Source organism: Falco punctatus (genome assembly GCF_963210335.1).
Source record: "Falco punctatus genome assembly, chromosome: 7".
In the NCBI taxonomy this organism is placed as follows: domain Eukaryota; kingdom Metazoa; phylum Chordata; class Aves; order Falconiformes; family Falconidae; genus Falco; species Falco punctatus.
This window is the reverse complement of record NC_137587.1, coordinates 60,996,155-61,023,671: the sequence shown is the minus strand read 5'-3', so window position 1 is coordinate 61,023,671 and position 27,517 is coordinate 60,996,155. Positions and strand designations below refer to the sequence as shown.

Genomic DNA, 27,517 nt, shown 5'->3' with positions numbered 1-27,517 from the left:
TCTCTACCATTTGTGGAGCAAGGAAAGGGGGAAGACAGAGGAAAGCATCCCATCCCAGGAATGTTCCGTGCTCTCCCTGTATGCAGGGCATTTGCAGCACCCTACCTGCTGTCCAGCCTTCCCTATCTCACTCATGGTGTCCTTCAACAACCCTGCTGAGCCAGGCAAAGCCCAGGATTTCTGGGGTTAATGCCTTGTCAAGGTTCAAAGACAGTTCAGGGAAATGCTACCAGCTGAGAGCTAATAAGACAAAGCTGTGCCTGCTCAGGCTCAAGGCTTTGGAGGGAAAGGAAAGGGAGGTAAGTAAGCTGTTTGCTCCAGGGGGTGACGTGGGGTAGGAAGGGAAGAGGGTGGTGATGGGTCATGCTACATGGTGCTGCTCTTACACCTTTCAATACTTTGTTTCTGCACTTTCAGGCTTGTCAGGTCCACACAGGAGGGTGCTATGGCCAAACTGGCACCTCTCTGCTTTGGGCAGAGATGCCTTTGCTTAGACCCTGCTGTAGGGATGGTGGCTCCTGCTTTCACCTCTCTGGGCTCTGCTGGTCTCCTCTTTTTCCTCCTGCAAAAGCAAGTGTGCTGTACTGGGACCAGATGGGTGCTGGGTAAGGGGTGTTTGAACCATTAAGGTTCTTCAGTCCTCTAGGCATCTAGAAAGTCAAATTATTCTCTGGTGGGATCATGCTCTTGTTTTCAGTTCTCATAGGTTTGGGTTTTATTTGGTGATGTGTCAGTGAGAATTTAGCACTCTCTCTGAAGCTGGAGTAGCTGGATTCATGACTTTCACAGAGCTTTCTGTACCAGCAAGGGAGGAAGGTGAATAGATTGGAAATATTCATTTAATAGCACCCTAAAGCAGCCTGTCCGCAAACCGCTGCACATCCAGAATGTGTAACAGTGAGGGGGTACAACCCGCCCCCCCCCCCCCCCCCCCTTTTTTTTTTAATTACTTACAAGCTCATGCTGAAAAACTCTCATGCTTGTGCTCTCTGGTATAAATATGTCAATATTAAAATCATGCTGTTATTATACTTCTAAATCTGTAGGATAACTCCACCAGCATCTGTCTTGAATAGCTGAGTTTTAGCTCAGCAGAAAGCAAGGACCTAAGACCTATTTCATCAAAGGGAGTCGATAGTTCTGTTTCGTGTTTTTTCTTCCTCTCCTGAACTGTTTACATAATGGCAATTTAGCCCGTTTTTTGTCAACATGTTCCAGTCACAAAGCCTTCAAAGATGGCCAAAAATGCTTGTCTTTACTGTAAGCCCTTTTGCCACTCCACTAGAGATGAACTATATTGTTAAAAACAAAAATTCAGGAGTGAGTCAGAGGCACGAAAGCAAGTGATAACAATTAGGAACTGCTGCTCACCTTTGATGTTCAGTATTTGTGCAACTACCCCAAGCCCTGCTTGTCCTGAGTGCGGGGCTGGCTTGGTGGCAAGGCAGAGCAATGGTCTGTCTCTATTCATAGCAACATGGAAAAATAAATTCAGGGGCTACCGAAGTGAGCTTTATGTAAATGTTTCAATAAGCTAATTTTTCCAGGTGGACGTATTCATGCAAGAAAGCTAGAATTAGCTGTTTCTTAGGGATGTGTGTCATTGTTTGCTGTACTGTTATCTCACATACACGTATATCCATGCTGGAAAAAGGCTCAGGTTTCTGTGTTGTGGTGAACAATGGCAGAGTAAAAGAATCAACGTCTTTATTTAATGAAGCTACATCATATCCTTATAACTCTTTCTCTGAATTAAACTGCTTTAGATTTTTTATATTAGCAGGAAAAAAGTCTCTTGGTATGCCCATAATTAATTGTGAACCCAGAGTACATTGTTTCAGTTTTGCAGAGATCCAGCCCATGCATATTCATTAGAACTTAGTTCAGCCTTTACTTTTATTTTCTAATGATGGCACAGAACTGGGCAAAGGTCTTTTTACCCCTGTGGTAATGAAAAGGCTGGGATCAGGCTGGGATCTTGCTCTCCTGGCATCCTGTAACACCCACTGACTTCTGACTGAATATTTTTTTCTAGAACAACACGTGAGAGGCTGGGTACTGTGGTTTCTTAACAAAGTGGAAGCATCAGAACAGAAAAATGAAGACTTTTTAGTTTAACCATGAGAGGAAATATGGGGTACAGGGAAGCTAAGCTTTGCAATAAAAGCAGAGAAGCACAAAATTCAGCAATTTTATTAAAAATAAATAAAAACACAGACTGGAACCTTCATCTTTCAGGGAGCAGGAAAGACTCCTGTTATGGGTGAATTTGCCACAGGCATCTTACAAAAAGGAAATGGGACACACTTCCAGGTGGGAAAACAGCATGTTGGCTCCAGTCTCTCACACGCTGCGACACCAGCTGTCCCATATAACGTGGGATTTCCTGTAGTACATTCACAAATCCTGTGCCCCTTATTAAAATGGTATTGCTTGGACAAAGGTTTCAGCAAAAGCAATGTGCAGAAGTAGTCCCAGTCTGCTACACATGGCTGACAATAGGCAATGCTATTCTCTAAAAGCCTCACTGGAATGTAGGGCTCCCCATCACCACCTCTCCTCCTCCTTGGCTCATGTGCCCTCCTGCCTGGGGTCTCTCTCCTCCTTCCTGGATCTCATGGTGTTGTGTTCATCACTGATCTATTTCGCATCTTAAAGGCTTTAAATCTGGCAGTCCTATTCTAACTGCAGTCAAAGGAGATGTGGAAGCCCATTATTTCTACTGTGTCTTCCTTCAGTCACCGTACCTCAAAAACATCCCATGATTTCCCCTCCAGCCTCGCATGTCAGAAATTGCTGTGAGATTAATGAAGACATGGAGATTCAGCCTTGGGAAATAAGATGGCTGAGCCATCTTAAGTTTCTCCAAGGACATTATAACCTCAAATTCAAATGTGACTTAGATGAGGTCACAGAAGAGAGAAAGCCTAGGAGAGAAAGGGGGTTGCAATTAGGAACATGTAACTGCAATAATTCTTCAATTTCCACGCATGATGAAATGAGTCTGTCCTGGCAAAGCCAGCCTGAAGAGAGGATATGTTGCAGTACGTGTTTGTGAAATGTTTGTATCATCCAGGAGGAAAGACAAAGCTATTTGGGTAGCAGCATGCTGGCAATACTTCCACGTTTGATCTAATCCCTAAAAATGGTTGGGTGTGTGGCTTTGCCAAGCTCCAGATGGTGGATTCACATCCGTATTAGGAAAAATTAGGTTTAGACCCCAATGAGGTGTTAATTTTTAAACAAGTTTAAAACAGCTCAGAGCTAAGAATAGTCTACAGCTGAGAGTCTTGCGGTAATCTAAGGTGAAGAGAACATGCATAGAAACTTTTATAAAACAATCGCACCACGACTGCGTGTGCTAATTCAATACTGAAGAAGTGCAGCACGCATCCCTTTAGTTCAGATGCTGTTGTAAAGACAGGAAAAAAAATCAGCTGAGAATGTGCAACAACACAGTGCAGGACAAAGGTCCTTCAGGAATGCTGTAAGGTTGGTCTTACCTTGGAGAATGGATGAGAGCCTCTGAGATATTCCCATTTGTGTTTTTCTAAGGCACACAAAGACGCACATAAATGGCATGTATTAGACCATTTGGTCCAGAGGTCATTTAAGGGCACTGTTTGTCCCTTTCCAATGCCCACAGGCATGGAAACCCACAAGGCTCAAAGCCTGAGGGGATGGTGGCAGTCGGAACAAATATTCCTGAATAATTGCTTTTTGTGGAACACGATCCACCAGGCGGAGGGAGTCTGTGATCTCCTTGCAGTGGTCAGAGGCTGTGAGGTTCCCAGGGCTCCTCCATGCTCAGCAGCATCAGAACAAGCACTTTGGGGCTTCTTGCTGTTCTAAGACAATTGCACACAGCTGGTCTTGGGTTGTTTGTTTTTTGTAAAAATGTGAATGCTTTTTGAATTTAACTTCTGAAGTATGAACCTTCTCGGCTCATCAAGGCAGGTTGTAATTGCTTTTATAATTTCTGAGAGCTCATTTGTACTCTTGTAAGGTGTTGTACCCCATTCTTATCAGTTGAAAGATTATCTCTGGGAACTGTTTACTATTTGCCAGTGGATCCTAAGGCATATGGTCAGTTCAGTTGTGAACGAGAAACTGTAATAAATGGGGCACTTCCTTCACTGACCCACTCTGTCTTCTTGATGTAGCACTCTCGCAGGTTTGCTGAGGTGCTCAGAGATTAATGTAGACAGAAGGAAACAGTGCAGGGACTCTGGTTTAACCATTCATTTTGATGTAAAGAGTATGTAGGAACAGTAGTTAGGGTGACAACCTGGGGTTTAGGAAAGCTGTGTTCAATTCCCTCCTTCACCATGTGTGACGTTGCACCTCTGTGCCACAGCTCCCAATCTTTATAATGGGACAACTGTATTTTCCTACTTCGTGGGGTTCTTGGGAGAATAAATGTCTTTAAAACTGTAAAGTGTTCAGTTAACCTGACAATGAGATCATATAAGTGTATTACATAGATATGGCAGAATCCCATGAAAGTGGCTTTAAGATAATATTAACATCTATCTTCTTGAGGTTGAGTCTATAAGAGACTGCTCTGCATCTGTATTTCAGGTTATTAATCATCTTGCTGATCCATCCATCATTCAGGATGATCCCTGGCCCTGAAAACCTAAAAGAGCTTTGCCACGACCTGCATATTAGAATAAATATTTCTTCGATCTGACAGAACTCCTGGATCTGACATTTTCTTAAGTATCTTATATTTTCTCCTAAACTAACAGCAGCTAATAAAACACAGTGATGATTTTTACAAGGTGTCCTGTAACTCAGAGGAATAGCTTGCAGATCTGAACTTTGCTCGTCTTTCTAGGTGCCTTGCCTGGGCTCTAGAGATAGGCCAATTCCAGTGATTAAGGAGTTCTGTTAGTATCAGCGTTATTCAGAGTTTTGGCTGCTTTATCTCTGTCTTGCTTTTAGTCCCAGCTGAAATCAAGAAATAGAAAGGCAAATTGAATGAGAGTGATTGTTATTAATTAAAGGAGAAAGTTAAAAAGTTATCCAAACTTTTTTGGTGTGGAAAAAAACGTTGAGGTATGTGATGTCTCAGGCTTCATGAACAAGTTGATGTCTGTTCCTTCTTTATCTGAGTCCATTCAAGCATGCCACACAGCTGATATGGGGCCCATGCAGCTTTATCTGAATCAGTTCTCCCAAAGTCTTAAACTATATAATTAAGCTCCTTTTAGTGACTGGAAAACTGCCACTAAATTTGAAATCTGTCATGGTAATTTCAAGGCTAAAGGAATTAAATTTAACAAGAGATATTAGTCCTAATTATTACCCTATCTCTAGCCTTTTGCACTTGCCTAAATTCCTTAAAAGTTTTGTCCCTTCTGTAACACCTGATCATCAGAATTTTAATTAAGGCTAATCAGGATGTCTGAACCATGACTGGCCATATATTACTCTCTTTGACTTAATAGTAGGTGTTCATCTCAAAGCCTCATTGTATTAGTTACTTGGGGTGACACAGCTGTCATGGCTTCCAGTTTTTAAACAGTTTTTCTGAAGTTATTTGAATTGAATGAATTCAATTTAAGTTGTAATTCCAGAGTAGATTACCACTCTTCTGCATTATGGCAGGCTTGTAACAGGCTAAATCCTTTTTGGAACCATTTATTGTTGCCACTGATAACATATTTAGATGCAGGGTCTGATTTTTATCCCAGAGAAGTACAGATGAACTGCTTATACCGGCTACTTTTTTGCTGGTAATTTAGATTATTGACTTCAGCAAATATCTTCATTGATTCCCTATAATTTCTGTCGTCATGTTTTTCAGTGTTATATAATAAGCTCCTCTAGAGTTCTTAATAGCGTGAGTATTATTACAAAGGGTAAATTCACATATGTGAAGAAGATCTATGCATCTGTCCTTCAAGGGGTGAATGTCCATTAAAGAACACTGGTTGCACATCACAGCTCTCAGAAAAGGAAAGGTTGGCTGGGAGAGAATGTTCACCACCTTATTCCCATTTATGAAATTGTTGTCTATCCTTAGTTTTCCTATGGCAAGCATTTTACTTTAAAGCCACTGTTTTCTCTTCATTTTCCTCTTTCTTTTCAATAAATGATGCCATTTACAGAAGAACATGTCAACAGCTTTTACTGGTTCAGACCATGGTTCCCGTTAGCTGACTGGGAGCAACCAAAAGCAGGCTCCCAAGGCACAGGACAAGGACACTGCAGTAAATATCAGTGCCTTCCCAACATATTCTCCCAGCTCTTGGTGGTCAGAAGACCAGTGACTTTCTGGGCTGGAGATCCAGTTAGTGGTCTTCAATATTTTCAAACATTTTCTTGCCTGAATTTATCTAGATGGGTTGTTGCAAGAGACCTGATCCTGCAAAATGTTGATTCATAAAGGTTTTTGAAGGCAGTATTGAAAATGGGTGTGTTTTTGCAAAAGAGGTGTGCTAAGACAAGTCTGTGTGGCAGGACAGGGTGGCTGGGTCACTGTCCCATGTCAGAGGTGATGTCCTCTGGAGGCTGTAATGGGCAGTTCTCTGTTGTGACTGCTCTTTGTTAGTGATACTCAGGGAAACAGAACCTATTGCCAACATGATATATTGTCTGAGGTTGAACAAGAAAGCAATTACGGTACCAGATTGCCTTTAACAGGTGGAAGAAAAAAAAAGGTTTCTTCTGCACCTCAGCTTGTGGGCTGACACTCAGATAAGGTGAAAACATCATAACTTGCAGTGATTAACTGTGAAACACTGGAAATGAGTGTTCAGAAGTGAATTTGTTCTCAAATACAGCCTTAAATACTTTTAGCTATGCACTTCTTTTTGAATTGCACAGCCTTCTGTAACACCGTGGAGCATTTTTATGTGCAGACTTAATTGAAATAGTCTTATTTATAGTAGTGAATATTCATTCTTGTTAAAGGTGATTCTGAAGGAGGCTAATAAATGTTCTCGCTTTCCTTTGCATTGGCTAACGATCTGGAAAACTAATATACTGCCATTCCCTGGGAACCCGATCTTGCTATGCTGGATTATACTGGACCAAAGTTGTATTTCACCTTCTGTTTATTTATTATTCACATCTCTTCAATGCCTGAAGTTCCTGCCGTGATGCATCAGGCATAGACCCAATGGGCAGTCTGTGTCCCAGAGCTGGCGATTTAAGCCTGAGACGAGAGATGACAGATGGAGCCAGGGAGACAAAGAAGTACAAGGAGATAATTAGACCAAATCCATCAATGCAACTGGCCATGGTCTTCATGCACTAGCACTGCAGCAAAGGATTGTGGCAGAAGAGTGTTTAAGGAGAGTCTTCTAAGATGCATGTGACATACTATGCTAAAATATCACCTTTGATACTAAGAAAGATAATTTTAATCAGAGAATTTGATTTCAGAGTGAGTTATTTTTATCACTGATCAGTAGTTGTTCTTCACAGTGCTTTGCTCTCAGTTTAGCTGTCCAGGGCTTAGCAGGCTGAAGACTGGCTCATCACATGTCAAAGGAGACACTGGCCCTTCGTGCAGCTGTAACGCAACGCAAAGCTGCAGCTTTTCACAGGGTGAGGTATGACAGCACGGACGTATGAACTGTCCAAGGCTACAAGTTAACTGTGACTGGTCATATAAATTTTTTCTTCTGCAGTGATGATGTTTCATCATTTAAATTGCCAGAAACAACGAGGATGCATGGCAGTATCCTTTACCTCAGTTCTTTTACATAACTGAATGCAACATTGCACTGCAGTGAGGGATTTGGGGAATCTGAGCCTGTCCTCAGCACTTATTGCTTCCTTTCTCAGCCAAGGAGTGAGAGGAGTGATGCTGGCATTGGGAATTGATGAATACTGAGATTTCATGGACCAGTGCTCCTGTGAGCTGCCTGAAGACTTAAGCTGTGTCACCTGGAAAAGTTGTGCACTGGGGCTACCCCTGCATGGGGGTCCTCAGCTCCCGCTTAGGGAGGTCTCTGGGTACAACAAGTAATAAAGGATGAAAAATGACCTCTGTCAGCAGTCTTCTCTAATAACTCCTGGCAAGTGATTCTCAGTCTGCCTCATAGACGTGTATTGAACCCAGCCTCCATTCTCAACAAAGGCTTTTTGTTAATAAATATTATCAAATCAGGAAACGAGCTATACAATGAAATGCAGAGCCTAATGATGGGAAATGTCTGTTGACTTTCAAGATTTTTTTGGGTACCCAGCCCTGCTCGTCCTTCTGTGAAAACAGGAGGCGCAGGGCTTTCATCTATAGCTGCCATTCTGTGCCTATGGTGAACTGTGCTCAAGTAATTTGACTGGGACAATCTTTAGGAAGCATCAAAATGTGTTGGTCCCACCTCAGAGCAGAGAGTTCATCTGAAAATCAGGGTGGTATGAGGACTCAAGAGCAGCTCATTGTGTAGGTGGGCTGCCCTTCCTGACTCGTTCTGAGCAACGGCCAGGGTGCTGTTACAAGTGTTGATCCACCCCAGCAATTTCTAACTTCTGGAAATTATATCAAGCTCTGACAGAAGCAACTTTGGAAAGTCATGAACAGACCAAAAGTGGAATGAAAAGCCTCTGAATGGTAAAAACAACCTCACTCACACCTTCTCTAATTCTTCTCTCTCCTGAAAGTGCCTCCCTCTGCGAGCTTTTGCAATTACCTCTCATTAGCCATTGACAATAAAGGAAGAGAAGGCATAAATTGGAAGCATGAATCATATCCCAATTTAGCCTATCTCTTCTGCTAATAAAAAAGCATATGCTTCTTAGATACTCCTCTGCATTGAAGCTAAGAAGGAAGGCAGCAGAGGGGAAGCTGAACCATGCAGACTTTTACAATGAAGTGTTTTCTATTTTCTTTTAAACAAGAGAGTAATACATCAGAAAATGTTCTTAGAACTGTCTTCATCTTTTACCAGGTACGCACCTAAACTAGTTCTCCATATCTAAATGTGTGGAGGAAAGCCTGCTTTCTGGCTAAGTATCTGCGTGTCTGGGGTTAACTGTGCGGCTCTGGTGCAGATTGTGTGTGCTTGAGCATTCTTTATGTAATAATCTGCATTTTACAGCTGAGGAAATCAAAGTGCCCGGATACAGTTCATTGAAAGGGCTGTACGAGACCATTGCAGTAAAAGTGAACTCGCCTGTGTGACCTGCAAGATTCTTCTAGCCCAGAATTCCTGAGCTCACAGGCTTGACAGGTACATTAGTATTCCTGAGGGCTTCAGGCACTATAATGATGGAATAAGTTGATGGAACAGAAAGACTTCTTTAAACAGACAGTAAAAATCTAATAATCAAAACACCACCAGCTCCAAATATTCTTTTTCTTGAAGCAATGGATGTAACGTAGATTAGGATTAGGTAGTTGTAATGCTCAACTGACAGTATAAAGCCAACACTTTTGAGAGCACACAGGTATCTTTCAAATAGATCATATAAAGACCACCAGTGATGATATCCTAGACAGAAATAAAGTAACCCAGCTAGGCCATGGGCCCATTGAAATAATCCAAATTATTTCATTTGAAAGATACATATTTTTATTCCATGGCAGTACTTTGTATGTTTTCTGTAGTGCTATACTATATTCATAGTGAAATGCTCTTTTTTTTGTATAAGATCCTTACAAGTACCACGTGGTTATGAAACTCTATATTTAATTTACAGAAAGCTGCGGAATTTAAACAGGACGAAGCTACTCCACAGAAAGAATCAGATATCAGTGGAAAAAAAACCCAACAAAACCCCACAGATGAAATATTGAGGAATTCTCAAATTCCACATGGTTGTAAAACAACCTTTGGTACTCAGACAGCATAACAACAAGGCCACTTAGAAGCAACTTTGCAAAAACTCAGTGCAGATCTGTTGCACTGCAAAAACTTTGAAATGTGCAAGCTAGCTGTTGTGCTATTGTATGTTATTACATCTTTTCAGGAGAGAAAGAAGAACAAGGCAGTAGACAGTGTGCTCTCTGAAATCTGTTTCTTTTATCTTGTGCTGCTACTAACGCATTAGTAGAAGAAGAATCTCTCATTTGAGTAAGTGCTAAAAAGGAGCCTCTGGAAAAATGCACTGTGGTACAATTCATTGTATTACAAAACCCAAAGTATACCAAAAGGTGCAGTCCGTGGTGTGTTGTGAACTGCCTGGGAAGAAGGTAATGGATGTAAGAGGTCATGATCCCCTGTCTTTGTGGCGAAGCTAGCTGAGGACCCGGCCATGCCCTGGCCGACATGACTATGGTAAAGTGGCAGCATTTGCCCATAATATGTAACAAAACTTAAACAGTGTTCTGGGGTAAAATTAGCAGTTTTGTGAGTGTCCCCACTGCTCCGCACAGGCCAGAAAAGTCCCTCTCTTCCAAGAGTGACATAAATAGGCAAATTTAGAAAACTGGGGGGTTTGGGACAGCATTTTTTCCTCTCTGCACCTTCTCCTGTGCTGAAAATATACAGAAGTGGAAGTAAGTTGACAAGTATGGTTTCTGAGCACTGAAAGTCCAGCCCTGTCTTGGTGTTCTCCAGTTGTGTCACCATCGGCCACAAAACCAGCTGCTATTAAGGAAGTGAAGCTGTGGTGTCTGATCTGCAGGGTTTTTCTCTTTGCTGGAAAACTTCCCTTGGACTCCATCTTGTCAGAGTTCCCTGGAGTCCCACAGGCTCCTGGAGGCTCAGAAGGGAAGCAACAACAGGAATGAGCCTTTCCCATTTCAGAGCTGACAGAAGAGTCCTTTGGTAGCGGCGGGGAAATGACAAGCAGAACAATTCAGATTAGAAGTCCACAAATCCACTTGACTAACACAGCTCAGGCCAGCAGTGCCAGATAATGAAAGTTATTAGATGAAATACAACCCTTATTTTAGAAGGTAATACTTGTCTTTATCTCCTTTAAGTTCTTTCTGTGAAAACTATAAATGCTCCATCCTTCCCAGAGCCTTTTCAGACCGGCTGTGTGGAGTGTATAATATGCTGATATTTAAGATTTTGTTCAATTTTATACTCAAAAGGCTGAGCCCTTGGCTCTAATCTGTTAATGCCTGCACTTCTGGAGGCAAGACCATACAATGAGCTCAGATGTGAGACACCAGTAAAAGCTTTATGGACCTTCAGGTACCTATGTGCTGGCACTGGTTACCCAGGCAGATTTTTAGGAAAGGGCATGAGAAATTTTGGTTGGAGTAGTTTCAGCAGGGTTGCTTCTGCCATGGGGCAGCCTGTTGGACTAGATGACCTCTGAAGAGGCCCATCCTCCTTTCCATTGTTCGCCTTTTCGTTCTTGCCTTGGTCGTGGTGGCTTTGTGTTTTCTGCTTTCCATCCATGCCAGTTTTTAGAAACAATTATCTGATCCTGTGTCTCTTCAGGACCCCTCAGTGCTGCACAAGTGGCCCTGCAGCCCTTCAGACCAGGCAGAGACACGGTTCTTCTTGCCCTGGAGAAGAACCTGTCCTCTTCACAACCAAGAGGAAACAGTGTAAGCTGAGGGGGTGAAACAAATCACATGTTTATCTCTATTTAAAAATTGTACAAGAATTCCCATGCTATCTTACTGACAGATAAAAGCTAATATTATCACCTGTCAGGGGAAAAGAGGAGGAAGACTGGAACATGATCTCCTGGGAAACATGAGAACCTGCATCAAGTGAGCTGTTTGACAGGTGGATCCAACAGACTAAGGTAATTCCCTTTTTTATTTATTTCAATGGGTAGCTAAATAAAACCCCATAGTGAGATCCCTGCTGAATGCAGCTGTTTTGAGATCTTTCAGAGTTACTGATTTCAGCCTTGAACTGTATTGAAGCTTCTTTTAAAACAAAGATTGCTGCTTCTGGAAGGGCTACAGAAACTTGCTTCAGGCAGGTGCTCTCTTTTCCAGTCCTCAGCAACTGCCATAGCTCACTGCAGCTCTCACCTGAAGTGTGAAAGGACAAAATTCGTCTGGCTGAAGAACATCCATCCCACAAAAAAAGAAAAAAGAAAAAAGAAAAAAAAGATTAATATTCACCATGTGCCATCCATCAACTTGGAAGTTCCCACTTCCAGACATGAATCAATTTATTCCTTCTGTTGTCCAGGACAAGTGTGGTAGACACCTTGCTCTCTCTAGGCTGTACATCCCATCCAGGAGGCACAGGCAAACCAGCAGGATTCATTTTTCACTGTCACCCATTAGATAAGCTTCACCCCGTTAGAAAGATGTCCTGGGAATGAAGTAAGGGTGGGAACCCACAGTGACCACCCACCCTTGACTTGAGACACAGCTGCAGGGGTAAGGAAGCCAGAAGCTTCCCATGGGCATGCTGACATGGCAGAGATGTGGACACATCTGTATAAACCACACAAGTGAAAAATTTTCCTTTCCTAGCCCATTCCTAGCTACATTCACATGAAAAAAGGGAACAAGTCCCAAACATCCACAGCAAAATAGGCAAGGAGGAGATTGTTGTAAAAAATGAAGAAAAAAAAAAAAAGTGCCAATAATGATGTGGCCACTGGTGTTGAAAACAACACAAGTATTGAGGGAGGGATGGGGATTTTTTTCCACGAGCACCTGAGGGGTATTCATTTGCTGAAAAGCATTTTCTTCTGTATGCCTCTGAAGGTCACAGATGTGAGAGGCTTGTGCTGGCTCCCCGGGACAGTCTCTGAGCACAGGTTTCAGTGGCACCTCCCGCTCGCTGCCCCCATTGGCAAGATCCACACGTGGCTGTCAGCACTTCTGGAGAATCCAGCATGCAGCAGATGGGAGAAATGAGAGAAGACAGAAAAAATTGATTCAGAGACCTCAAAACAGTGAATCTTTCCTTTGATGTTCTTTGGGACAGAGTATGGCTTGTGTTAATGTTTCTTTGTAACTGGGCTGGCCATGGATGGGCTTTAAACCAGCTGTGAAGGGAACATGACCAGCTCGTAACACCACTGGCCTAGCAGTTCTGCTCATGTTTTGGAGGGGGATGTACACGATGATGCAGAAATCTTGGGTAGTATAAGACTCTCAGCAGCTTTTACAAATCGAGGCCATTTAAAGCAGCCTGAAGGTTGCTCTGCTTTCTACCAGTGGTGGATTTGGCCTTTGGCCCATGCCAGGATCAGGAGTGGAAAAACGTCTCTGCCTACCTTTGCCTTCCTACAATAGCAACTCTGAACGGCTCTCTACTCTGTTAAATCTGATTTCCTTAGTGCTATTTCTGATATAAAGGTAGAGGGTCATTGAAGTTACACTGATTGCAAAACCACTGTAAAAGTGAGGAAAATTAGGTCTGTTCTTCTGTTAGCCAGTGTGCGATTTTTAGCTGAAGTGAGCTTATTGCCACAAACCTGTCAGCAAACAATATGTATGGCGATCAGAAATACCTGGGGAAAATGCTTTTACTGATGTGTGAAATGCCTCAGCCGTCACTCAAGTGATCCATGCAGCTCCAAGGACAAATAAGCAGCATCTGCGTTAATGCTTTTTGCAGCATTTGGTGCTGGCAGCTGCATTTCAGGAGGCCAGTTGTGGAGCAAGCCCTCGCTGCTCTTCCATCAGCTGCGTTTTCTGTCTTATGTGAGCGGTCTGTGCCTTCCAGGAGGTTTCAGCACAGCTGTTTTTCCTCCCTCACCCAACACCATCTCAGATCAAGTAAATTTCAGGCTGCAAGGAATGCAATTTTAGTCGCTATAAACCAAGGTTAGACATTTCATGCTGTAACTAGAACTGGCAACTTCCAGTGAGCTTCTTTACTACTTAAAAGCAGAATTGGTTGTACAATAGCGAGGTTGAGATCCTGAAGGAGCAATTTCTCTTGCACAGACCCATCTGGGGCAGTTAGATGACCTGCTCTGTAAGCTGTAATTTTAAAACAGTAGGACAGCTAAGCACGTAACTGAACCTAGAAGGAAACCTCCTGAAAGCCCCCCAGCACCCACTAAAAAGCCCCATTGCTCATGGATTTCTGGATGTTCGATTCTGGCACTCGGAGCTTCCCTGGTTCAGTTAGCAGATGTTGTTCATTGTTTGCAGTCTGCATTCATCTGTCTCTACTTCTTTCTGCTCATCTATAATCAAGTTCTTGAGCTACAAACGAGCTACTCAACAACCCACTGCCTTATGTTTGTATCATAACCCATTAATCCTGGGCATCCTTTACAGGAGCTTTCTATTTCTAGAATAGTGGAGAGAGGGTTAATAGATGTTGCACAGACAAAAACATCTTGTGTTGAAGCTGGTCCTTATCACATCACTCAAGGTGTTATTGGTCACAATCAGCTATGGTCACTAGCAATATATTGACCTGTTGGACCGTATAACAATCCATATAACAAATAACATTTGATTATCCATTTCTTGAAATAACTATGAATTGTTCATTAGCCCTTTATAAGGTATTTATAAAGTATTTATATACTCATATTTCATATAAAGCATGACTGTAATGTTAAAGTCTGGTATTTGGCCTTTTAATGCAACCAATTCAAAAATCAGTAAGAAACAAGTTTTTGGGGCATTCACATCTCTTTGGCTGAAAGTGCTGAACATCAGCACCTAGTCCCAGACTCATCTGGATGGGGGGGCACTTTCTCTGTCTAAACAGTTTGTCTTGCCAAGTTGTTCTCCTGTGTTCCCTCTCCTGTTAGAGGAGAGATTGTTGCATTATCAGAGCAAAATAGATTGAACCCATCTATTTCAGGTGCCAGGCTCAGGATGGGTCAAATCACTCTCTGACTCTGGAGATGGCCAACCTGGAGAGACTCCAAAGAGCTGAGGTGAGGTGAGAGCATCCCCACCGTTCCCAACACTGAAGGCCTGCTCTAATTCAGGAAAGCACTTTAGGATATGCTTAAACCAAAGGGCTGGATGGAGCTGTAGCATTTAGCCAGGGCAGGGGGGGTACACCACACCATGCAGGGGGGAATTTTTAAGGGAGCAGCATGGTTTACGGGGCATTTTAGCGCACAGAGTGGCTGAGGATATCTAGATGTCCACATGTGGAGTGAAGAGCTTAGTTACAAGTGTAGGAGATTCATCTTTATCACATCAGAAGGTTGGAGGAACCTTGGAAATTTCAGCAGGGCATTCAATTCTGAGGCATATTTGTTGAAAGGTCTTTTATCTTTGGCTGCAGTAACTTTCTCTCTCTCTCTCTGGCTCTTAGGACTAATAACAGCAAAGCTAGCTAATGTTTATGAAAATGCTTTGTACAGTTTCCAAGTTGGGCACCGCACTCTTTCTGGACTGCAGTCCAGTCATCCTCCTTCATCATCTCCATGTCCTACATCATCAGGCAGCAATGTGTCACAAGATTACACATCACGATTTAAACCCCGTAACAAGCTGTTCTGAGATGGGAATGTACAAGAAGTATGTTTTGGCAAATCATATGAGAAGCAGAGGAGAATAGCCGATGATTCCAACAGGCAACCATTTCCAGTTTGGCCATGAGTCTGTACTCTGGACCAGTCTCTAGGTAACATCATCCAGCATCATGCCAAGGGGAACAATGGCTCTTTTGATTCCAGTGCTTGCCTTGGTATCTGCAGACTCTGGGAAAGCCAGCTCAAATTCCTTCCAACCTCATCTTCATCCAAAGAGACCCAAGAATTTCTTTATTCTCTGTCCCTGGCTCTCCATGGCTATAATCCACAACCTGCATTTGAGCCACTGGAGGCAAAGATCCAAAATATTCACAAGGGGAATGGAGTAGTGAGAAGGCGAAAGACAATCTGCTGTGATATAAGGTGGGTAATTCCCTATCAACGCCTGAGCAAACACACAGACACCATGGCAAGGAGCCTGACAGATGGTTAGAGGGGAGCAATGGGCTTTTATTCACTGAGGCATGGCCGCCTTCTATTTCTGTTTGAAACAAAGATGTAACCTGGATAACAGTTCTTGGCTTGTTCACTAAATTGAGCCCAAGTCGAAGGATGGATGTCCACACAGGGTGCACTGAAACCAGTTAGGGTGCCCAACGGTTCTTCTTCTACATCCAAAAATGTCAGTCCATGTGTCCATACCCTGAGGAACTCTCTGTTTCCAGCCCACCATCCCTTTGGTGTTGGCACTTTGAGCCCAGCACTTGGGCCAAAGGCAGCTTAGGTGCCAAGTCCTCAGCTGCTGTGCCTGGGCATGGCACCGCTGCCTGACTGCAGCCTGGCATGGACAGTAATGGGTCTTATGTTCCCTTGGGGGATGCCTTTGCTGTCCTTGGATGCTGTCCTGCGAGGGTATGCTACAACTCCCCTGTCCAGGGTAGGAGGGCACCCACCACCAGCGCAGCCTCTGAGCAGGAGACAGCACTGGGGATGGGGAAGAGGGCTGAGTTTCTCCCCTTTTCTGGGTAAATCTCCAAGTGTCCAGCCTTGGGCAGCCCCCCCAGGGAAGGGGCTTGCTGTGAGGCTGGCAGCCCTGCCACAGAGATGGGCTGGCCTGCAGCATCGCTGCGAGCTGTGCTCTGCAAGCGGAAAAGACTTTAAAGGCTTTGCTTTCATTCATTTGCTCTTTTGTTTCATCAAACTATCAGCGCAGACAGCCTGCCTCTGATGTCGCCTTTCAAGTGATTTCCCTCGCCGCTTTTGCAAACACAAGTTTATCCCTCCTAGAGAGGTGAACCGGGGATATGTTTAATATAAAAAGAGAGAGGCGAGGTAATCAAACACCTGCTCCCTCTAAAACAAAGCCTTTCCTCTTCACAGGCTGTTGAGCACTGATGAGGAAAGGCGAAGGCGCACACCAGCCCTAAGCCGGCGCAAGGTCCAGCCTTCAGGGTGGGCAAAGCTGGGTCGTAAAAGCAGAAACGGGAACCGCACTGTGCCGGGGTCTCAGCTGCTCTGTCTGGGCTGAAGAACAACGTTTTGCCAACATTTCAAGTTGAAAATTATAGGCGCTGTCACTGCTGCCTGTTCCCATCATCAGGCAGGGAAAGAGCAAGTGTGAAGTGGATAAATTTAAGAAAAATTGACTTTGTTATTGTCCCTTGAGAGCCCCTGGGGCTGATCTACGCAGGTGTTGTGCCTCCATGGATCCCATGGACTTTGGCCAGACCTAGCTGTGCTTGGCCCTTTTCGCTCAGGGCTTCATGCTGCTGCTGGTCCTGGGGTCACTACGCTGTGGTGGCCACAGGTCTGTGCTGGGAACCAACCTCAGCACCTCCAGCTGGGCAACCCCAAATGCTGGCATGCAAAAAATGGCTGTGACATAAAACTGGTTGCCTCCTGGTTGTAAAAGCATTGACAGATGAGTGTGACCCTTCTCGTAATGCCACCCGTCCTAGACCTCCCAGGACTACATCTCTCTGGGTGCACAGCAGATGTATCACAAACTACAAGGGCATCTGCAGGAATGGACAGAGGGACAGGTACCATATTGCCACCCTTCTCCTCCCAGAATATTTTCTTTTTCTCTTGCTGCCCACGTAGCACATATCCATGGCTCCCTGGCACTGTCCCAGTTGCAGTGGGGGACCTCATCCTGCAGACAAGCCCGTGGGATGGGCATTTCTTGCTTCCCTGAAGGACTTGTCTCATGCAGGTTTTCAGACCTTCACCTGCAGCCAATCTGAGGCTTCAGACAACTTGGATGCTCTTGGAGAATGATGTTTTACAGTACTGAGGAGAAAAAAGGACAGGACCGGGGAATAAAACAAGCCCAAAAGCCAGAAGGATTTCTATACCCCAACATGTGGCAGTGACACTATGAAAGCAGCTAAATCGAGCTGGCCAATCCTAATACTTCATCAGGTGCCCTTTGCCTCCCTGGTGAAAAGCAGCGGTGCCCTCACAAATGTCAGCCTGAACATCCTCAGTCAGATTGCTGGTTGCCCATGAATCTGAGATGGTTTCTCATTGCCTCTAATGGCTGACGTGCAATAATTTCAGAGGGAGCTGCACATGATGCCCATTAGCAGGCAATCAGGCATCTCATATTCCTCCTCCAACACACAATTCTCCATGCGGGATGGTCATTTTCTCTGGCCAGGGCCAGGAGCCCCCTGGTCCTTTGGCTGTTGCCTTCATCAAACCTGCAGCCTGAAAGAACTTTTTGCCCATCAAACACCCGCTAGGACTGACTGCCAGGGAAATAAGCATATATATCATGTGGAGTACAGTGACATCAGCCCCGGAGAGCTCTCTCCCAGATCAGATGCCTGAAAAATCCCATCTGATGTTGACTGCTCTGAAAGGCTAGAGATGCAGAGGTACGTATTTCAGACAAGCAGCCCCCAAAGCAAATCTGTACAAGTGTCTGTAGACTGCACTAGTGCCTGAATTGTAACCAGAAGAAAATAGGCTGCCAAAATATAGCAGGGCTCAGGGAGTTATACGCAGAGCTGCTTTATATACTCACCTGCACGGTAAGCATTGCGCACCACCTATTGTACTGCTCTCCTTGCCCATATTTCATTATAGGTTTGCCATTTCTCAATGTGTAAAAATAGGATGTGCTGGCATGGTTTAAATGGTACTAAGAGCACCGTGGAGAGGCACAGTGATAGCTGCAAGGGAAACAAGGAAACGGGAGTTCTCCTGAGCAAAGAGCAATATCAAGCAAGTGCTGAACTGACAACCTCTGTTGCTGAAACCGAAATGCTCTGGCAAAAAGCCACCTCCACATACATATATACAGCAACCAGCAGCCCCGAAGAGGAGAGCATGACAGAAATGCACTCAGCAAGTAAAGCCTCAGCTGGATAAGAAACTGCAGACAGGATAATCCTGCTATTCTACCCATCTGAGGAAAGGCAGGTTTGGATTTGGAGGGCAATTCTCCACGGCTTTCTACTTTGTAAATTCAAAGGCAAGTGGCTATACACTGGTGCAGGTCTCGCACCTCCCTGCTGTCCAGGATGATTCAGGATAACTGGGAGGGAGGTCTCCAGGGCTGGTTTTCTGAATGTGCTGTGGTTTTGCTTTGCTGCAGCATAGTGCAGTAGCCAGTGCTACCCAAGACACACAGTTTTCACCCCCGCCACGTCCCACACAAGGTGTGCTCCTGGTGCGTTTTTGTTTGACGTTGGAGCTGGTCAATCCAGCCTGGTGGTGGTGGTGGTCAGGGAACCAAGACCTTCAGCTCTCTGTGGGTGCCCTGATGGCATGAAAGTTATGTGTGACCAGAGCGAAGGAAAATAAGGAGGAAATTGGTTGGAGGTGATTTGGAGACTTGTTTGCTGGGCTTTAATATGTTTTGGATAATTGACAGCTGGCCTTGCACAGTCACATTTTTCTCTCAAATATTTCTGTTTCCTCAGGTGACATTTACCTCTGCTTTTTAAACGAAATACGGTCAGAACCAGACTATCAGAGTGCACACTGATTGACTGCTCTCAGACAGCTCTCCAAGCCTCCTAAACACGCTAACCCACCCTCTTCCTGGTGAGTAGCTCCCAGTGATTTCTACATGAATAAGGATGCAGCTCTGCCAGGAAGCATTAGTGAAAACATGATCATCGATAAGAGCCACTCAGCCTTTCTGAGCTGAAATTATCCACAACAATATTTTTATAATTCTGGTTTTAATTTCTAGTAGTGGGCACAAGAGATGCTCTTTCAGCTGCATAGATAGCTTTTCTCATTATCTGACATGTAATAGTTTCCCCAATAATAAGAACCAGCAAATGATTAGGATTTTTGGCTTTTTATCCTGAGATAAAATTCAGCTTTGTACGAAAAGTATCATATTTATGTTTCATAGTAAAAAGTTGTGGGGTGTTTTGCATGTAGAGCTGAATCTCATTTACAAATAGTAAGGAATAAAAAGAGAGTTTAGCTAAAATGCTTATACTAATGTTTGGGAGTGATGGAGTGGAGAGGTTTTTGGCTGGAAAGAAATGTGTATGGGATATCTGTAATTTCCCCAATCTAGTGAATAGGACATCATTTTCCTCTTGGGTAGTCCCCCCTTTTCATCCAGCGAATTCAAATCACTGCATCTGGATAGGAAAGAAGACTTTGAGACATCAGTGAACAGCAAACAGCAAAATCTCTGGACCTGCTATAAATGTGATGAACTCCTAAATGAGAGATCCAGACACACGACACTTTTCTGCCAGCCCGGGGAATTTGGTATGACACAGTCCAATGAGCTCACCTGTGGTTGCTCTGCACTCCCCAGCGCTGCTTTTATCCCTCACCCAAAACACGGGAGACTGAAGCCATAACTAAATCTCAGCATCACAAAAGCCGGTTGCTAGGGCTGGTACATGGTCAGTGAGTCTCTGGCATATAGACACTTAGTGGTATATAAGCCTTTTTCTACTGCCAAAAGTCCTCAGCAGCTGCACATGCTGGATTTATCAGACTTTATGAGATATGGCACCACAGAAATTGGTCTGAGACTGCTGGACTATTTACTACCACTGTACCAGAATAATTCATATGTTTATTCCCCATCCTGAATACCTCCAAAACTAAACCTTCCAGGTGAAGTTGCACTGATTTAAAGCTAACCATAAATCCACTGACCCTTAGTAAACCATGCTTTTTCTTTTTCTTTTTTCTTTTTTGAAGGGAGAGAACACGGATCTGTTCAGTGTTGAGAAAAAGAAAGCAATTTTCCAACCATACGCATCAAGCAAATCTCTAGATCCTTTGCACTATGCTGTTCCCTCCTTTTGCTGGTTCCTGTTTGTTTTTATTTCCCAAAGCTTTCTACAGTCTCTCCTGCCCTCTTTTAAATTTTCTCCCTCGTAGCCTCTTCCATAAGGAAAGCCATAGATGGAAATGTGCTTGGTTTACTTGTTCCCTCTCTAAGCAGGGTAGCAAACAAAATAAAGCCAAGTCCCTATATGTGCCGTATGTCAAATCATTTAATCAGTGCACGTTGATTCACTGTCTGTATCATACACTGCCCTTGATTGGGAGCTCTGCAGAAGGAGGTAACCCCGTGGTGCTGCACCAGTAGCAGATAACTGATTATTACTGGGCTGTTATTTTTCCCCTTTGGCAAAAAGGGTTGACTTTAGAGGGGGCATAATTTTTTCCTAGCCTGCTGATGGCTAGATTTTGGCAAACCTCTCTATTTGGGACAGCCTGTGTGATTTTAAGCTTGTTTTCAGCTCCCACTGCTTTTCCATTAAGCTTTTTTGTAGCTCACTTCCATGAATAGGAGCCTGTGTCATCCAGTGCTTCTCTGTTCCTGCATCACTTCCAATCTCTTAACCGTTTTCTGCATCTCGGACATTGTTATGATCCAAAGCAAATAACTGCTTCCTTAGCTATTCTGCTGATTAGCTAATTTTAAAAGTGCAGATTTTGTTCACAAAATTCTCGCTGGACACAGCATCAACAACAGCCTTTTGTGCAGCTCCAAGCACAGGGGCCTATGACTCCAGGGCCAGTGATAATGAATTCAGATGGTTCAGGCAAAAGTAATTTTTCTCAAACTAGACCATTTCTGTACAGAAAATGGGTGCGATGAAAACACTTCATCTCACCCACCATGCATTTCCTCCACAGCTTCCAACAAACTCTGTGGACAGCAGATAAAAGGATTTTGTCCATTTTGCCAATGTCATCCAGTTATCAGTCTCCACTCTGCCTAAATGTTCCATATATACCATGGCTAGGCAAGCAGGTCTGCAGTGCTGTCAGATGATTGGAGACATCTGACAAAATTGAAAGAGCAGCTTGGAGGCAGGACTTGGGTTTCTTCGTGGCTATTCCCTTGCAAGGGTCTGAGACCTGGTGAGAAGAAGTTGATGGGTGGCAGCTCCAGCACCAGCTCAGCTCCATGTGTGGCTGTGAGCACAGGAGCAGGCACAGGGACATCACCCCCGGACTCTGGGTCCTGCTGTGGACCATAAACAAAAGAAATCCCCAAAACCCACAGACTTATTAAGTTAGAAATGTTGTCCCTTGTGTGAGGGAGTATTTGTTAGGTTCTGAGAACTGCCAAGGTTACAAAACCCAGACCTCCCACAGGGAGTTACGTAGACTGAGCAAGTTTCTCCTCCATCATAGTTTTACCAAGAAACTATCAGCTGGTATTTTTAAGGAATACTGAGGATAGGAGAAACTAATCCCTTTTTATTTTTTAATTTATTTTGGGGTTATAGACTGATAAAAAAAGCCATTGGATAAATTGGATGAATAACTGTATCATCTATATTTTTCCCTGTCTTCTTTAAAATGTCAATAAGAAGATGGGAGTTTTTTCCATGCCTCTTAGGAGAATATTTCACAGAGATTTTGTCCTGTTTCTTAGTTCAGACTTTCCTTTCTGTCATTTTTATCGTGCTCCCCTTAGCATTACATTTTTGTACACACAAAATAATTCTTTTCTGTCTGCCTGAACATGGTACCCATAACCCTAGTCATTACTCAGTGAAGCTGTATATATTTAGTTCATCATCTTTTCTCATAAATCAATCTTTTCAACCCCAAAATCATTTTAGCTGCTCTTTGAATTGTCTCCAGTTTGTCTGTTTTTTTTTCCTGCTAATGAGGTGGCCCAGAACTGAATGCTGTATTCAAGGCAGGCTGCCACCAAAGTAATGGGAACCAGGATGATTTCCATTATCTGCTGTTTGACACAAAACTTTATGTGAACATGTTGCAAGAAAAGGTCTGTTCTTGCAAATGTAAGAGTGCTGAAAACATACACAGTCCTTATGCTGTGTGTTTAGTGCTGGGGCCTCCAAGCATCTGTATTTCCTGAATTGTGCTATTTTTCAGTCCTGTAAATTTTGCCCATAAAAAAAACTGGGGAATTTGGCCTTTTGGCTGATTCCAGATGCAGTGTCCAGGTAGCTGAGGACTGAAATATGGGACCTCAGCAAAACTGTATGCTTCTGGTGCAGTTACAGCTGTAATTTTTTTAGCAGCTTGATCCACTGTCTCCTCATTTGGAAGTATCAGGTCTACACCCTAAATGAATTGAGATATTTTATTATTGATATGAATGAATGAATGAATGAATGAATGAATGAATGAATTAATGAAGCAAGTAAGAATAAAATCAGAGATTGATTTTCTTTAGTGTTCTCTCCAGCTCTCCTGAGCTGAGCATCACCAGGCAGATGACACGTGGATCTCTCTATGTCTGTGCATGATTTTTGCCTAGGGATTCTTTTGTAAATTTTTTTAGAGGGATAAGAGTATCCAGGAGGGGTCCTGTGTCCCACCTCTGGGGGTACACAATCTATAGGTCTTCCTCAAAGACGATCCTCTTTTAGAATGACTCACTGAGAAAAACACCCCCTCTACATTCAAACTTTTCCATTGTTGAGGGTCCCACCCCAGCCCTTGACCAAGTAGTACACAATTACTGACTAGTTTAGTTAAGAACGAGTGTCTTCTGAGCTGGCAGGCTAAAGGCAGTAATAAGCCACAGAAGTGCATCAGGCCTTTCTTCTGGCTGTGCCTGGCCAGCAGGGAATGCACTGACCACAAATTAATCTTCTTGGTACAACAGACAGCACAGTTTTCTGTAATTCAGGTTTACATAAAAGACAGGTTCCAAAGGCCCAAACCAGACGTAGTAGGGATGGATCTACCTCATGCTCTTCCCTCTACTCTGACATGGTGTTGCCACTGCTTGCAGAGCCAGGAAAGGCTGTTGGGTTGCAGTGAGGGGACAGGACTCACAGTTGCTACACTTGCCTGGAAGGATCGAGGTCTGGTTTTGCTTTTCTGGCCTGGCTTCTTCCTAGCTACACACGGGAAGATGCCATGGGGTCCTGGATCCTCCTCCTGGTACTACCCAAAGGTGCAGTTTCACATTACAGCTTCTGTAATGGTGGCTCTGGCTATGAGTGCCAGGGTCCAGTAGTTTACACCCTCTTTACTCCTTAAATCCTGCCCTGTGGCAAGTGACTGCCTCCTTGGTTGCGCTGGGACATCCAGACAAGGCAGTGAGCTGGTACAGAGGAGAAGATGGGCTCCGACCAGCTCTGCTGCTGAAGGACTCGGTGTGTTGGCCTGTGCCTTAGGGATACCCTTTCAGCACCAACTGTCTTCCTGGAAACTGTAAGGTGAACTCATGCCCTGTTTTCTGCAGTGTGTTATCAGTAAGACTGAGAACAGCAGAGGACTGAAGTTGCAACATGCAAATGAAAAGCAAGCTCAAAACCACTGTGACTTTTCAAGCCTATCTTGGGCCCCTTCATGGAGGAAAAGCTGGACTGAGCCTTGCTCCTGACACCTTGCAGGTCTCAGGTTTTCTTTTGCGTTATCCAGAAGCCTTGTTCCTCCTTGCCCTTCTGGAAATGCATCGTTCAGCTTCTGAAATCCTTCCTCAGCTCCAGCTCATGTCAGGTCACGGGACTCAGCTCAAGCCAAGCTCTCCGCTTGAAGCATTTACTGATCCATTTTTATGGTACAGCCGTCACATAAATACAGCACCAAGTTCTCCTTATGGCCATCTGGGGACTTGGTAGCTGGTCTAACAGCCCTGTTATTTTGATGTTAAATAGAGCAGTGAGAGTAGCGCAAAAACAAAAATCAAAACCTTAACAAAACAAGGTCCCCCCACAGTTAACAGGATTTCTGGAAATTATTTCCTTCCATCCACGTGCCAGCGTGACAACGGCCAGTCCCTGTTCCTTGCACCCGTAATGGGAAAGAGCAAAAATCAATAGCAGGAAAGAAGGATCAATGCAAACAGAAATGGCAAGTTTTGTTTTAAAAGATTTTGGCAGAGGGGTTTTAAAAAACGATGCCATCTGTGGTATTTCTCTACATCGACAGCATGCACTGTGGATAATGCCAGTCCCACATCAATAACATCTGCTAATGCCGCTTTCTGAGTGGTGTAATCAATCCTGCCCAGCAGGCCCCGGGGTAGAAAAGTAAGCTCACAAACGGTGCCTGCCATCTGCATCCCACCCGCCCTCACCCAAAATCTGGCAGCCCTCACCCCAAGTGCCTGACAAGGCCATTGCTCGTACTGGGCACTGAGGTGCTGGGCAGAACGAGACGGGGGGTAGGTTACCCTGCAATGATGCCAAAACTATTCCTTTATTTTTTTTGCAGCTTGTCAGTCTTGAATGTAACCAGCAGTTTCCCAAAGAGTCTTTGCACATCTGTCCCTGGTTGGGACAATGTGGGTCCTGTGCCACGGCAAACCCCACAGGCAGGGTCATCCCGGGACTCTGGCATATCACGGGGGCAGAGCTGGACTGTCACTGTGCTCTGGGAATGCACATGTGGGCTGCAGGTGCGTCATGGTTTGCCTGTGAAATATCTGAGGATGTGTTTTCAATACTCCCAGGGACAATGATGAAGGGATGCAGGGAATAGTTTAACCACTGCTCAGGGCATGCAGCCCTCTGGCACCTCTTAGCTCTTATTCCAAGAAGAAAGTATGCTTGAGGTGGCTCTGGCAGAAAAGTTTTGCTTGTTCTTTCTACGTGAAGTATCTTGAAATCTGCTGAGATTCGAGGTACCACCCCAACTGTCAGCCTCACCCATTATAAAATACCCATCTTCCTGCTAGAACATGTTGTTTGCATTACCTTGGTCTGCGCTGGCTCCAGGCAGCAGGAGTGACGGCAGTGCAATGCCTGTCATGCTGAGCAGCACGCCCTACGTCCCCCAACCTCCACCTAGTCTCTTCAAATACATTTATATAACGCTGCAGTTACAGGGAGTTCCTTTGAATGCAAAGTTCATGGGGCAGTAGCAGAAAGGAGGTGGGACAGGAGCAGATGCATTTTCTCTTGGGGCTGGATGGGCTGGTAGCCTTCAGCATGCAGCCCTGAAAGCATCCATAAGGGCTCATGGAAGTGTAATAGAGAGTAGGATAAGTCATGTTAAAGAAAAAGTGGTCAAAGCACACATATTTGATACAAAATCCCACTGTATGGAGGAACTGGTTTCCTACCAGTCTCATTTGATATCCATTTCTACAGAAACACTAGGCTGAGGTGCTGGGGGAGGAGGGAAGCATAAAGTCCTCACGTTGAAGGGAACATATTGGCTGGATTAAAAGGAGTGGCTTTTCCCCCCAAGTCTGAAATATGTTTGACAAATAGCATAATTTTTTTAAAAGGTTTTACTTGTTGTAGACATGATAACAGGGGTTTGACACCTATTTTTAGCCAGATTGTGAGCACTTATTGCTTTTTCTCCACATACAACAAATGCTCCCTTCAGAATTGTTTGCTTTCAATAGCACAGAGCCAAGCAGTTGTTTTAATTAGGTTTCCTATAGACAAGGACATTCATGTAATACCTTTCTTGCATCAAGACCAAACAGAATGGGAAACTTGGTGCAACAGCTGCTGAGAGTTATCCATGACAACAGATACAGCCCAAAATAAAGCGAAACCTGGCCGGTACCTGATGCAGAACTCAAGTGCCCAGCTGCTGCTGCTCATCAGCAGTATCATAAATGGAAACTTCTGCCCGTCCAGCAAGCAACTATGGGTTCACAATCTCACTGAGTCCCTCTGCATATCTCTTGTAGCAGAATCACAGCAGTATTGGCAATGCACAACCTGAACAGTCATGTTACTGCGCTAGCACCAGTTTGACACTTGCAGGAATTTTGACAAAGGGAGCAAAAAAGGAGAAGGAGAATGATGTAGGGAACTTGGTTAGATAAAGTTTCACTTGTCAAAGAACCGTTGAGGAAAAAGGCTGATGTATTCCAGCCTGTTGTATGGTGTATTACAGAAGCAGTCTATTTTTGTTCTGCTATTATGCCATGGAGAATTCATCTCTCTGCAACCGCAGAAGCAATAAAGGAAAAAATTGGCCCTTTTCCTGTAAATTGACTCCAGTACTTTGGGGTGGGTTGTACTTGCTTTCCTTGCAGCTGAATGCAAACCTATGTATTCCCGAAGGAACCCCACAGTGAAAGCCAAGGCGCTCTTGAAGATCAAGTGCAAAACTCAACGACCCGGGACAAGAGAGCAAGTCTCGAAAATAATCAGCCTGAGCTGGCATCTGAACCTCAAAGTAAATCAAACACTTGGAGCTTTGAAAAGTTCAGAAGGCTTTAAGGAAGATAAAATCAGTTGCCACTAAACTTCTTATTTAAAGCCTTGTATTTGGTTTTGGTTGTTTGGTGTTTTTTTTTTTTTTTTAATAGAAAGAAATATTTCCAGGGAGCAGCTACAAACTCAGTGTCATTGGAACAAGAGAAGGCCAAACTTCACCTGAGAGGAGGACTGAATGTCTAGATCCTGGAGGACATGAAGCCTTTGATGACAGCCAAGAGGAGAGCATTTGATGCATCCCATATCAGAGGTGCTGCCATGCTCATTAAGCATGTATCTCCTTGTGGTTATGCTTTATAAGAATCATCTTTATCCTGAAAGGTATGTACAGATGCACCTTCTGTTGGCCAGCAGCTGCAAGATGTATATAGAGGAATTATAGAGGAATGAAGATGGGGTAATTAACATTGATATTATACAGCTGTGGGCTTGCTTCAGGGGCGGTGGGTTGGCTGATGTGGATAAGGTGCAGCTGTGGCTGGTTCCTGCTAAGTAATTAAATAGCTCTAAGGGGTATGGAAGAGAAGGACCATATGAAGAGGAGTGCTGGATGAAGAGAGGCCTGGAAGAAGCAGAGGGAGGAGAGTGCGTGCCCTGAATGTAGGAGA

At 44.1% G+C, this 27,517-nt stretch overlaps 1 protein-coding gene and 1 long non-coding RNA gene across 4 annotated transcripts in view; one reads left to right on the top strand and one right to left on the bottom strand.

Moving 5' to 3' along the window:
• Positions 1-1,690: 1,690 nt before the first annotated feature.
• The window catches only part of LOC308067388 (5-formyltetrahydrofolate cyclo-ligase-like), a 79,643-nt gene continuing 53,816 nt past the window's right edge, over positions 1,691-27,517 (bottom strand). Inside the window, exons 4-5 of one of the 3 annotated variants that reach the window (XR_013929579.1) lie at positions 12,542-12,709; positions 1,691-11,932 (exon numbers count right to left, since the gene is read on the bottom strand). Coding sequence is in view for 1 of the 3 variants with exons in the window: in XM_080396170.1 (XP_080252296.1) it covers positions 12,594-12,709 (116 nt within the window). In the remaining 2 variants the exon portion in view is untranslated. Of the gene's footprint in view, positions 12,710-27,517 lie in introns of all 3 variants that reach the window. The other 2 variants (XR_013929580.1, XM_080396170.1) reach the window with 2 other exon arrangements.
• LOC308067391 lies at positions 10,056-26,991 on the top strand. Its single transcript, XR_013929581.1, has 3 exons — positions 10,056-10,166; positions 10,204-11,667; positions 12,593-26,991. It is a non-coding gene; the product is annotated as an uncharacterized lncRNA (long non-coding RNA).